The sequence below is a fragment of the Rutilus rutilus genome (genome assembly GCF_951802725.1).
Source record: "Rutilus rutilus genome assembly, chromosome: 6".
Lineage (NCBI taxonomy): Eukaryota > Metazoa > Chordata > Actinopteri > Cypriniformes > Leuciscidae > Rutilus > Rutilus rutilus.
In genome coordinates this window covers 14,210,351-14,224,676 of record NC_140214.1, presented here as the reverse complement: position 1 = coordinate 14,224,676, position 14,326 = coordinate 14,210,351, and the positions used below count along the sequence as shown (strand labels likewise).

Below are 14,326 nucleotides of genomic sequence, written 5' to 3'. Positions count from 1 at the left end.
AAATACAGGGGCCATAGTTCAATAACTTGCAGTTAAAGGAATAGTTCACCCAAAAATGAAAATTCTGTCACCATTTACTCACCCTCAAGAGTTTGGTTGTTCCAAAGCTATATTCGTTTCTTTCTTGTGTTGAACACAAAAGAAGATATTTTGAAGAATGTTGATAAGCGAACAGTTTCTGGTCCCTATTGACCTCCACAGTATTTTTTCTTCTTCTTCTATTCTTTAGATGTCAATGGGGACCAGCAACTGTTTGGTTGCCAACTTTCTTCAAGATATCTTTTTTTGTGTTCAACACAAGAAAGAACATCATGGTTCAGTTTTAAAAGAACTTGAGGGTGAGTAAATAATGGCAGACTTTTCATTTTTGGGTGAACTATCCCTTTAAGTGACATTGCAACACCTAAAAAACAAACAAAAAAAACTAACATTCCTGACCAGCATCCACTCAAGATACTTGTACAGTGCTTGATGATGTAGAATAACAATAGTTACACAACCAAGAGGCCGGATATGGCCATTTAGAGTTTATTCACCGGCTTTTTATGTTAGTTTGCACTGTAGTTTAATTTATGGGAGGTAAAATATGCTTTAATGACCTAACTCTTATTCACCTTATCTAATCTATATACACACATTCGTTAGGTTTTAATGTTTTGTGGTGTGAGTTAGTCCGGTCTCACATGCATACTAGTCACGGAGGCAGCAGATCCTGATAGGTATGCATGACAACATTCATTGTATCCCAGCTGCTGGAGACCCACTGTATGCCAGACCTGACCTGAACCAGCTAATCATGGTCTTCAGGATTGCTTAAAAGTCATAGATGTGTGGAAGCTGGTTGGAAACAAACATTGAAGGACAATGCGTCTCCAGGTCGGAGCAGGGTTGAAGACCTCTGTAATAGAGTTAGTACATGTTTTGCCTGACAAGATGACTGAAAGCAGACAGGTCAGATTTCTTGTTATCCTCCAGACTAATAGAATACGAAAGATGGTGGTGAAGTTTAGTTCAGTTAAGTTTAGTCAATAAAACAAGAAAAGACTATACTCTGGAAATACTGAATACAGTATTTTTCTTTGGCTGAATTCAGTTGAGTTACTGCATGAATGAGAAAGTAAATCGTCTGCTCATGCTCAGAAATTTTTTGAGGAGCATTTGCAGTTTATTTAAGGGTTGAAGAAAGAGCAGAAGAGAGTGAGAGAGAGCGAGAAAGAGAGAACATCTTACCTAATTTGGCTTGTAATGGGCGGATTGGGGGTGGGTGGAGGGGTATCCCTCATAAACATGTTTTAAAGTGTCCTCACTGATTGAAAAGTCAGATGCAGGACCGCGCCTACTTGTTTCAGACTGAGCACTTTTTCGAGAGAACGATAACGGGACACGGGTAAGAAAGAGGCAGAGAATAGTTTACTTTCATCTTTTTAAAAGCAGACGTTTCGAGCAGCCAGCACCGTTATGTTTACTTATGTATTGGCTACTGACATAACTAGAGAGTGTTTAATTACTTGCGTTCTGGATTCTGATGATGGCGATAAAAATGCTTTATATTATACATTATTTTATTCCTTCAGACTTTGATTGTGGCGTATTGTGGCATTTTGCCGATCAATTGGTCAGATAAAATTAAATAAAATGTAAAATCCATTAGGCTGTTACCTCGAGCACCCGTCACGTGTTGCGCTCGCATGTGGAAATCTTGATGACGGAGACAGAAATGTACGTTTCTATATTTGCTAACTTGACATTCTGACTTTTAAAAGTTTTAAAGTAAAATGCATGTATGCTGTATGAATGGGTGCGGCACGTGGGGAGGCGCGCCCACTTGTCGTGTCTGGCAGGATGGTGATCTCATTTCTAGCTAAATGTCATTTTAATGTCCTGTCACTTTTTGCCATTTTAAATTGATACAATTTGTTTTGATTTACTGCTTCCATAGTAGCCAATATAAAATTCATTTAATTTTATGGTTTCCATTTGAGCTTAGTCTAATACTTGTCCTTCCATTCTGGTCTTTTACATTAGACCAAACGGTTTCTAATACATAAAAGTGAATTTTTCCACTGAAAAAAAAACATTTTGGCAGTCAATACAGCTGGCACATTATTATTTTTTCCTTCTTTCTGCACCAGGTAGGAAAATACGGCTGTAGAGAGTTTTTTTTTTTTTTTTTTTTTTTTTTTTTGTACAGACAAATAACAGCACTGTAACCAGATTAAGAGAGAAAATTGATTTAGCATGTCTCAGACATCAGCGTGCCCTCGTCTAGGTCTGTGTCAAGCTCTCCAAGCCATGTCATGTCCTGTTTTCTCATATGTGTTTCCTTGGATCTGTTTACAGATTTCTTTTTCCTAAAACATCTATAGGCAATTTCTGCAGCTGACGGAGAACATGAATAATTGTGTATTGCATTGAATTCAGCAGCATATTCCATCTCATCATGTTAAATAGCCATGAGTGGATGACAAAGGAGAGGGTTTTGAGGAGAAGGAGAAGGAGAAGGTTTAAAGCAAGGAGAAACTCTCCTTTCACTATTCTATTTCTGTAGTAACCAATTCTGAAAGGGAACGAAAAGAGTATAAAAAGAGAAAAAGGTCTGAAGGGTGGGTGTGTGTGGTAGAACTGCAAGTAAGGAAAGAGAAGTTGGGGGGAAATGAGTGGAAAACACCAGGTACATCCCTCTCATTTTGCCGTTTGATGGGATGCAGAGCATCTGGAATTGATCAGCAAGTTGGAAAATTTGACACTAGGCAGAGAAAGAGTGTAAGAGAGGCAGAGAGGGAAAAAAAGGAGGGAGCAAGGGATAAATGACTCACAGCTAAGCTATTCCCGCCTGTGTTTAAAATATGAGTCGTTGTGAGGTGAAAGGGCATGCTTTTTCAAACCCATCGGCTGGCTGTCCATATGTGGCTCTGAATGCATCTGCATGGCTTTATGCTTTTTTTTTTTACAACGTCTTTATCACTTTTTGTCCCTTATTCCTAACTATGTTCTCCTCTGTCCACTTAACCCTGAAAATGTAAACACGCATGCCTCTATTGTTTACTTGAACCTCTCCGACAAGATGAAGGAGGTATTCCTGTCTGTTACAGAACTGTGTAGGAGGGCTGGGAAGGGGCCTCAATGCTCCGATTGTTAGCCTATCTGGCTCCTCCCACAAGGTTGATGACAGATGGACTGTAGGGTTGAGTAAAGGTCTCCCTTGTGCAGAGTTTGTCTAAATAGCTCGAATACATTACAGAGATAATTTCACTGACTGGAATCCCGAAAGAGTCTCAGAGACGTTTTGTTGTAGAGCACCAAATTTATTCAGTATGTGACCATTTAATTTGCATGAATACATGGCTTATTATTCTACAAGTTTTACATTGTGGGGAATTTTAACATGTGACCAAAATGAAATGATTGTAATCACAGATTAACTTCTGATTATCCTTCGTAAACAACCTCACTCAGCCTTGATATTAAAATGCTAAGTTATCCAAAAATTCAACTCATCCAACTCATGTTGTTGCAAACCCGAATGAGGAACACAACACATGATTTTTATAATCTGAACAGATTTTAAAACACTTGGCATCAAACTTGGCATCATACACAAAACCACACAGAAATATGCGCCTGGTTGCTATTGGAGACGCATGACAAACAAAAACAATATGAAGAGTTCAGATGCAAAAGCCTCTAAGTGCCATCTGAAATTTTCTTCTAGAATGATCATTTTTATCAAGCTCGTATATTTAAGTTCAATAATTTCACTATTAATTGTCATTTAAGTGAAATTATTGAACTTAAATATGCAAGCTTTATAAAAATGATCATTCTAGAAGAAAATTTCAGATGGCACTTAGAGGCTTTTGCATCTGAACTCTTCATATGCTTTCTAAAATTAAACATTTGATATTTCGATTTTGAGCTTCTTTTGGGATATTTTTGCTAAATGCATAAATGTTCAAGAACCAGCTCAACATATGAAATATTCCGACTGGATAGAATTAGTCAAAATATCTTTCCAAAGAAGAAAAAGCAGGTTTGCAATGACATGAGTTGCAGAGATTTTTGTGTGAACTCTCCCTTTAATCTGTGAGAAATCTATTAGATGTTTGGTTCATATTGTGTGTTTTTTTCTTACGACTGACTGATTACTTTTTCTTCATTTCTCCTAGACAACCAAGAAGAGACAGAATCCTGTTTCCTGTTACTCACAGTTGACATTAATTGGCCTGTAAATCGTCTTTTTGTGAGCCCATCATGCCGGTGGTGTTGCGTTCCTCACCTCTCCTGTGGACCCGTGTGGCTGCCATGGTTTTCGCCTGTGTAGCATTCAGTGTAGCTCTTTATGGAGCGGGTGTAACCCACGGCACGGGTGACTGGTGTGTGTTCTGCTGGGGTTTCAGTTTCGTTGGAACTCTTCTGATAATCTTAGTGGAAATGTTTGGCCTCCAGACCCGCGCCCCTCTCTCATGGAAGAACTTTCCGATCACGTTCGCCTGCTACGCCTCCCTCCTCTGCCTCTCCGCTTCGATTATATTCCCCCTTTACTTCCTGAAAGGCTTTGCTGGTCGCAGTGAGATGATCAACTGCCGCATTGCATCTACCGTATTCTCTTGCCTCGCCACCATCGCGTACTTAAGCGAGGTGAGTCTCAGTAAGGCTCGTCCGGGAGAGGTGGCTGGCTACATGGCCACAGCACCAGGGCTGCTAAAGGTCTGCGAGACCTTCGTCGCCTGCATTATATTCGTCTTCATCAGCGAGCCGATATCGTATGACCAGAATGCGGCGACCAAGTGGTGCCTGGCTGTGTACTGCATCTGCTTCATCTTTTCGGCAGCCATCATCGTGATGTGTGTAGGAGAGTGCACAGGTTGGCTGCCCTTCTCCTTCGCCCGCTTCCTGTCTTCATATGCCCTCCTGGCTGTGGGCTTGTATCTGTCCGCCACCATCATCTGGCCCATATATAAGTTTGACAATAATCATGGAGGCCAAAGCCACAGACCCAGCAGCTGTGGCTCCAGCAGCGGCCTGTGCCGGTGGGACAAGCTGCTGGCCATCTCGGTGCTCAGCGCTCTCAACTTCATTCTTTATCTGGCTGATCTCATCTACTCAGCCAGGCTGGTTTTTGTTAATGTTTAAGGGGTTAAGCTCGAAATAATACAAGAAGACGGCAAAGAGTTAAAAGGCAAAAAGGGGGAAGTGGGTTGGAGAGTAATGATGTTGAAATGAAAGGTCAAACTATATTCACTGTTAGCTATATTTTTTGTCATGCCTGTTTAGCAATCATGTGTACAGTAGGCAAAAAAAGTTGGACTTTTCAAAATGTAACATGAACAAATTAATGAATATGTATATATATATATATATATATATATATATATATATGTTACATTTAATTCTATTTTTATTATTTTTGTTTCTTTGTGCTTTAAGTTGCTTTGCATGAAGGATTCTTTTATTAGCTTTGTGAGTTTGTATGAGTGACTGTAAAATCGCCAATCACCACAATATAACCTTCAGCCTTCAGCTCGTTCAGGTTAATCAGTTTGCACTTAATGTCTGTTATGTAATACTTGATATGTTTCAGTACATTACACTGCTCTTTGTTGTATATGTGTCAAGTCCATATGGTGTAATGAACCGTACATAATGGATTCCTAAAACGTAACTTCGACACATTGACGATGAAGGGAAATATAAATGTATATTTGGACATATCATTAAACTTTGAGGACATCTTGAATATATTGTTATTCTTATATACATGTTGTACTGGATTCATATTTACAGGATATTATTGCTATATATGTGCATATGGATTTGCGAAGTATGCAAATGCTACAAATATTTTTCTTGTCAAATCTCTATAGAAGCCATTGCTGTTTTTTTTTTTTTTTGTACACCAGCAGACAGTATCAGTTACACAGACACCTCACGATAATGAAATGTTTGCTCTGCTGTAAGTCTCTGGGATCTGCATGTGCCTGTCACAGACTGTTACGCAGTCCTCGACGCTTGAATGAGAATGTTTTCATTGTATTATAAAAAAGTGAGAGAGCACATGCAGCACTGTGTCTCTCTCTGTGCTGAGAGGAGAACAGCACACACCGCAGCATTGTGTGAATGTGTAATCAAGCTCTGAATAAAAGCCATGATAAAGAAACAAGTGTAATCTCTGTGCATCTGCGCTCTTGCCTCATTTACTATTGTATACAGTGATTTAGACTTACCAACCATTTACTCATTCTTTGTTTAAAGTTATGCATGTGTGAAAAGATACAGAACATCTGTTGACTCTCCATCCCTGAACTAATGAATCACATTCTAGAACATTCGCGTACAGTGCATTCACCCAGAGGAACATTTAATTGCTCAGAGGTCGCTTTTTTCTCAGCTCAGGAGACTTGGATTGGATTGTTCAGTTATGTTCAATGTATGAATCACCTTTGCCAGATGTGTTTCTCCTAAAATTAAAGATTAGGAGAAATAAAAATCAAACAATTGTTGATATACAGAAAAAGTATAGAATATTCAATGGAAAAATTTGATTTCATAGGCCTCTGTCTCCAGTGAGGTGTTTCAGGTTCCTAAATGAATCATAATTTTTGGACTCAGTGACTTGATTCAGTGACTTACTCATAAAGACTTATTTTGTTCGTAAATGAATGAGCTATTTTGAATTAATCAAATCAATGAATGATTCAATAAATCTCTTATAATGAGTCACTTGACACCACCTAATCACTGCAATAAAGATCTAGTTTTCTCAACCTTTTTGTTATGTGTAGTTCTATGTCTGTTTTGTTTCATTGTGTTCTGGTTCTGCTTTCCCTGTTATGGTTTGCCTGAGTTCCCTGTGCTTATTAGGCTACGTTCAGACTGTCAGTCCAAATCTGATTTTTGTTTGAACGGCAAAAAATCACATGAAATGCACACATTTCACATTTCGAGCTACATTCATATGTGGTTTGAAATCTTATTCAAATCGCATTTCTGGAAATCAGTTTCAGTCTGTCTGCTCTGATCGGATTTTGCATGGTTTATGTGACTTTCTCACGCCACATAAAACATAAACGTCAGACGTTGTTAGGAAACATGCTGAAAGTCTCTGCAGAAACAAGGATGTGTTGTTGTACAGCAGAAAATGACAATATAACGGAGACATGTTTTGAAACTGGTGGAGACGACAGCACAGAATAAAGTCGCTCATACCCGCCTCCTATTGCAACCCCTCCATGTTGTGGTTGTTGTTGTTGTTTGGCTTATGCCTACCAATGTAACATTGTTGCCATAGAAACCAATGCAAATACAGCGGGGGGAAATAAGTATTGAACACGTCATCATTTTTCTCAGTAAATATATTTCCAAAGGTGCTATTGACATGAAATTTTCACCAGATGTTGGTAACAACCCAAGTAAGCCATACATACAAAGAAACAAACAAAAATAAGTTCAGAAATTAAGTTATGTGTAGACAACTGCTGAAAACTTACAGTAATTAAAAAGCAATCCAACCCCGTCAGTGGAAATTAATAACAGCTGGTTCAGTCGCAAATGATGGCCTACAAAAAGGTCTCATTGCCAAGGTGTCACACAAGACACATCTCATGATGGGTAAAAGCGAAGAGCTGTCTCAAGACCTTCGCAACCTAATTGTTGCAAAACATAATGATGGCATTGGTTATAGGTGCCATTCTAAGCTTCTGAATGGTCCAGTGAGCACTTTTGGGGCCATAATATGGAAGTGGAAAGACAATAATTTCACCATAAATTTGCCTCGACCAGTGCTCCTCGCAAGATTTCTGATAGAGGAGTGAAAAGAATAATCAGAAGAACAATCATGCCTTTTTGCGCCTCCCTTTCTTCATGTGTTCAATACTTTTTCCCTGTGTCATTTCACATTATTACACATAACTTAATTTCTGAACTTATTTTTGTTTGTTTCTTTGTATGTATGGCTTACTTGGGTTGTTACCATCATCTGGTGAAAATTTTATGTCAATAGCACCTTTGGAAATATATTTACTGAGAAAAATGATGACGTGTTCAATACTTATTTCCCCCGCTGTATTTCTGAACACAAAAAAGTGGCATAGACAAATCGGATCTGAACAGTTGCGTTCACAACGTGGACGTCAATAATTTTAGATCAGATTCCAAACCGATACGCAAATAATCGGATTTGGACCGACAGTGTGTGAATGTAGATTAGTTTCCATAGTTCCTAATTTACGCACCTGTTCTGTTTTCCATTGATTACTCAGTCTGTGTATTTAAGCCTTCATTTCATTCTTTGTTCGGTCTGGTTTACGTCTTCATGTGGTTGTTAAACTATTACTCTTGAAATATCCTGCTTGTTCTAGTTGGATTATTATTGAAGACTGTTGTTGTTTAATCCTTTGTCTTTATTGCAGCCACTTCACCCATTACACTTTTTTTACTTGAATATTTGACTTTTTTTTTTAAATATATGTTAATCTGTATACCCAGTAGGTATTTGAAAGCTTGGAATAACTAGACATTTTTTGGGGGGGGGAAAACAAACGAACAAAACATTTAAATATTTTATTCATTTACTTCTCCAGGTCTAGACATCCCAAGTTTTCCAAGGCCATATGAATCCTGGTTTTGCAAAGAAGAAAAATGTTAAGGGGGTGAATTAAAAGAAGAAATATCTTGATATTTTGATGTTTTGGCTTATCTCATTTTAAAGCTTGCTTTGTCATATTTTGAATCATTTTAAAGGGATAGTTCGGCCAAAAATGATATTTAACCCATGATTTACTCACCCTCAAGCCGTTCGAGATGCATATGTCAATCTTTTTTCAGACGAACACATTTCGGTAGCGGTCGACGCGCGTTCACGGAGATGGATGCTGGCGTATGACGTAGGATGTAGCGTAGGAAGCGTCGTGAACACGCGTCGACCGCTACCGGAAGCCAGTTATTTTCATTTATAAAGTTTTAAATATGTATATTTTTACGACAAAACCGCACGGATTACCCTCAGAAGGCCTTCGTTTATCCCCCTGGAGCCGGATGGATTACTTTTGTGAAGGATGCATGCACATTTTGGGACTTGGAGGAGGTGGACCCCATAGCTTCACACTGAAAGATCGAAGACATTTTCTAAAATAACTGAAAATGTGTTCGTCTGAAAAAAGATTGACATATGCATCTCGAACGGCTTGAGGGTGAGTAAATCATGGGTTAAATATCATTTTTGGCCGAACTATCCCTTTAAGTCCTCTTGAGGCCCCTGGTGGAGAAACACTTGTTTAGAGTTTGTTCAGGGGGTTTATCCAGTGTGGCAATCTAAGGAACCCTACAGTAAATGGTGCTTCAAGTATCTTTATTTTATTTGATATTTTTTCTTTAAAGTTTACACAGTGCATCATTTTCATTACAATTACAGTGCAATAGGCACACACATTTACCTATCTGTCATCTAAATAGGAAGAACTAATGGGTGTGGCCCAGGAACATCCGTGCAAAACTGCAAACTGCTTCTCAGTGACGGACCCTTTTTCATTTCAAACATTTCCCTACAGTAGACAACAAAATGGAAGAGCTCCGGGATACAGAAGAGTTTCGCTGTTCGATATGCCTGGATGTGCTGAAAGACCCAGTGGCTATACCATGTGGGCACAGGTACTGCATAGAATGCATTAATGATTTTTGGAACAAAAAAGATAATTTGGGAGTCTTCAGCTGTCCCCAGTGCGCACAGACATTTAGCCCCAGGCCTATTCTGAACGATACCATACTGGCAGATATGGTGGACAAGCCGAAGAAACTGGAACTTCCAGGCAACTCTGAGATTTGTAGCAATTACATGCAAGGTGATGTAACCTGTGATTTCTGTACAAGTATCAAACAAAAGGCTGTGAAGTCTTGTTTGGTATGTTTGGCATCTTACTGCCAAAATCACCTTGAAGCACACAACAAATCTCCTGCCTTGAAGCAACACAAGCTGATTGAAGCCTCTGTGAACCTCATCCAGATCTGTCCTCATCATGGCAAATATTTGGAGATATACTGTCGAACTGATCAACAGTGCTTATGTCCTTTGTGTGTGATGGAGGACCACAAAGGTCATAACACAGTACCAACAGCTGTGGAAAGCACAAAGAAACAGGTAAATAAAAAACAATCATCTTTCTTGATTTTCTTTCAGTGTGTAAGTATTTAACAAGATACTTTTTCATGGTTCTTAACTCTATGGAAGACACAGTAAATTACCGTATACTCAGAAGTCTTTAGAAGCCAAAATCATTTTCCACTGAGGCAATGCACATTTTCCAAAGTGCACTCCAGCTCAATATGAACAGCTTTCATTGTACAGAAAAGCTCATGCAACAGAGTAACAGGGACAAAATGTGAGAGAAAGGAGGCATAGAACTGTTGTTTTTGAGGCTGTCCCTTGAGTTCAGGTTTCCAGCTCAAAACAATAAAGTACCTGCAAATAAGTGTAATGTTATAAGGTTTTATATTATAACAAAAATAACTTCCTGCTTCACATTTCAATTTCAACCTTCTATGCAAACATAGCCCTAGCAGAACTTCCTGTTAACAAATCAGAGATTATGATCTGTTGGCTTGGTCAGCTACTTTGAATACTCTAGATATATGTCCTTACACTGTAAAAAATTTGCTGTAGTTATGCAGCTGTTTGCCAGTAACTTACTGTAGATTTAAATGTATGTTATTTACTGGCAACAGTTTGGTCAAAGTTAAATGAACATTAAACATTAACAAGTCTTTGTCTTTACAGAATAAAATTATAAAATAACAATCTAATGCAAAGCATTCTGGGAACCAGAAATCTTCATCAACCTTTTTCTGTTTTTTTTTTTTTCCTTCAGATTTTGGTTCCCAGAATGCTTTGCATGAGGCTGTTATTTTAGTTTTATTCTGTAAAGATAAAGACTTGTTAATGTTTAATGTTCATTTAATTTTGAACAAATTGTTGCCAGTAAATAACATAAATTTAAATCTACAGTAAGTTACTGGCAAGTAGCTGCCAGTAATACTGTAATTTCTACAGATTTTTCTAACAGTGTACATATAAAGTGTTTTCACTATTTTGTTTGTGACAAATGAGTATAAGAGTAACACATATTAAAAGATCAAATATAATATAAAGTTATACTTAAGTGACGTTAACAAATTCCCAAATAATGCAGTATGTCTATTCTGTAACATCACTCCTCCATTCTAATTATAGTTAAAAAGCATGAATATTACAATAAAATGACTTGTTTCTTCACAGAAAGAATTGGGCACGACACGACAGAAATACAAGCTCAAAATCCACACTAAAGAAAATGACCTGCTGGAGCTTAAACAAGCTGTGGATGCCCTGAAAGTAAGACATTTCCAGAACTGCTTTATTAAAATAGATGAATCCTCAAATGTTTTAAACCAAAAACAATTAACCTGAAAATTAATTAATCTCTCATCATATCAATTAACTATTTACTTTGTATTAATAATAATCATAGTTTATTTTAAAATAAATATTATCAAATAATATATATATTTTTTTTTTATAATAAAAATCACTGGATAAATGTTTTTGTGCCCTAAAAGAGCTCTGCACAAGCTGCTATGGAAAACGGTGAACAGATCTTCAATGACTTGCAGCAGTCTATTGAAAGGAAGAGGTGTAAATTCAGAGATCTGATCCGAGATCAAGAGAGAGCTGCGGAGAGCATGCTGCAAACACTGGAGCAAGAAATCACGGAGCTCAAACAGAGAGACCATGAGCTTGAGATGCTTCTGAAGTCTGAAGATCACGTTCATGTTCTTCAGGCAACCTTCAACCCAGTGCTGACTGAAAATATATACAACAAAATTGCTCAGAAACAATTTGACAAATACTTCTCTCTCTCTGTCTCTTTACAGAACTGTCTCTCCTTCTCTTCTGGCCTTCCTAACCCACCCTTCACAGTTGCTTCACTCTCAGATTTTAGCAAGGTGAACGATGCAATATCTGCTCTACAGAAGAAGCTTGAAGTTGTCTTTAAAAAGGAATGGCTCAGGATTTATCAAGCAGGTGAGGGGAAACTAGCCTGGTAATACCAAACTCTGCTACTTCGCTTTGCTTCGTAGACATGGCATAATTGAAAAGCGTTTTCTTTCTCGCGGGGAGGCGCTTGTCTGAAGTTTAAAATCATTGGTTCCCGTAAGCCAATCACATAACGTTTGGTTATGGCGTGTGTTATGCGCATGCTCAGCCGCATCTAACTTCCACTGTAAACACATGTAATATGATGCGAAAACAAAACCATCGAGCGAAATACCGGAGTGAACATGGCTGTGAACGACTTTTGCAGATTATGTGAAGTAAATCTATGCATCCACGGTACAATTAGTGTCTACGTCACGGCTCTCAGCCCGCCCTCTGTTCGTTGATTGGCCGGCTGTTTTCAGGCCAGAGGAAAACGGAAAGCTATTACGCTGTCTCAGACTGAGTACAGAAGCGAAATGAAATTGAGCGGAAGTAAGAAGTCTGACGTAGTCAGGCTAAGGGGAAACACTCTAAGTTGATCTTTCTGACTAAGCAGTTCCTGTTTAACTGATTTGCAAATTGTTATGTAATTCAGCCCTTTTGGTTAATTCGTTTCCTTGTGATGTGCATAATGCATATGCTTTCCATTTTCTCTCCAGCTAGATCAATGAAGATCCTTCACTGCACAGTGCCCAGAATTAGATCAGAGTTCCTGCACCGTAAGTCAGTCTTATGCTCACCAAAGCTGCATTCATTTGCTCAAAAAAACTGTAAAATTATTACAATTTAAAGCAGCATCATTACTCCAGTCTTCAGTGTCACATGATCCTTCAGAAATCATTCTGATATTCTCATTTGGTGCTCAAGAAATATTTGTGATTATTACCAATGCTGAAAACAGTTGTGCTGCTTGTATATTTTGTCAGGATGCTTGATGATTAGAAAGCATTTATTTGAAATAAAACATTGTACATTGTTTTGTAACAATGCAGACAGGCTTTACTGTCACTTCTGATCAATTTAATATATATAGGTATTAATTTCTTTAAAAGAACAACATCTCACTGACCCCAAACTTTTAAACGGTAGTGTAGATGTTAGTGTTCTTCTCATCTGATATGTATTTATGGATGATTTGAATATAATACATCATGAATAAACATTTTTGATCTGTTATGCTCTATCCATTTCTCAGATTCCTGCCCGCTGCTACTAAATTCTTTAACAGCCCACAAGGACCTTAGTTTGTCCAATGGGAACAGAGAAGCGGCTGTTCAGAGCCAAGAGCAATCCTGTCCCGACCACCCGGAGCGCTTTGATTACTGGTGCCAGGTGCTGGGCACTGAGGGCCTGACAGGCTGCAGCTACTGGGAGGTGGAATGGAGTGGGATGGGAGTAAACATTGCCGTCGCATACAAAAACATTGCCAGGAAAGGGGAAAGCAATGAAGCTCACTTCGGTCACAATGACAAATCCTGGAGTTTGTTCTGCTGCAGGAGAGGTTACGCTTTTCGGCACAACAGGATTGTCAGTAAGATCTCAGAGCCTGGCTCGTCAAAGATAGGTGTTTATCTCGATCACAGGGCTGGGACACTAGATTTTTACAGCATTGATGAATCAATGACCCTCCTTCACAGAGTTCAGACCACATTCACACAACCTCTTTACCCTGGCTTTGAGTTTATGAGCTGTGGAGCCTCGATCAAGCTGTGTCAGTTGGAGTGAGGGCAAATTTGGCATTGAATATCAACACAAATTATTACTTGCACAATATTTTTGACCGAGACTCATAAGCTGATAATTATTTTCATGTTATGGTAAATAACTGATAGCTAATGGCTAACATAAAAAGAATGTAATATTTTGTATAAATTATATTATTGTATTTATTATAAAGTACTAAAAGCTAAAATAAGTCATTTAAAATTTTGAGCGAATTAAGGCATCAAAAATGAATTCAGTATGATTACTTTTAACAGTAATAAAATGTTTAAAGATTAAGTTTAAGTGAGCATTAAATTATGTCAGTGGTAATATAATTAGAAACGTGTATATATATATATATATATATATATATATATATATATATAATGTTGACAAATGGTAGGCTACGTACATAGTACTTATATATTCTATACTCCTAATCATACATTATGCAAAATATTTTTTTCCAGCCAAACCCTTGTGACACATTTATGTCTATGATAATGTCTTTCCATTTATACTACACACAGTGAATTGCTGTTATTTCTGTCCGTGGAATGTCCCTTGAGGTTAATATTGTCTGAATGCCTTTACGCTTTCATTCTCTGTCAGTTC

The 14,326-nt window shown here is 38.1% G+C and overlaps 2 protein-coding genes across 2 annotated transcripts; both read left to right on the top strand.

The window, feature by feature from the left end:
• Positions 1-1,280: 1,280 nt before the first annotated feature.
• On the top strand, positions 1,281-6,174 carry myadmb (myeloid associated differentiation marker b). The gene is made up of 2 exons (XM_084411341.1): positions 1,281-1,387; positions 4,167-6,174. The coding sequence occupies exon 2, from the start codon at positions 4,252-4,254 to the stop codon at positions 5,131-5,133; it is 882 nt and encodes a 293-aa protein (XP_084267467.1). The 5' UTR covers positions 1,281-1,387; positions 4,167-4,251; the 3' UTR covers positions 5,134-6,174.
• Positions 6,175-9,556: 3,382 nt separating this feature from the next.
• ftr66 (finTRIM family, member 66) lies at positions 9,557-13,946 on the top strand (the record flags this gene model as incomplete). Its single annotated transcript, XM_084412463.1, has 5 exons — positions 9,557-10,132; positions 11,267-11,362; positions 11,587-12,052; positions 12,667-12,726; positions 13,203-13,946. 5 exons carry the CDS (start codon positions 9,557-9,559, stop codon positions 13,730-13,732), a joined length of 1,728 nt encoding a protein of 575 aa, XP_084268589.1. The 3' UTR covers positions 13,733-13,946.
• Positions 13,947-14,326: the final 380 nt, after the last annotated feature.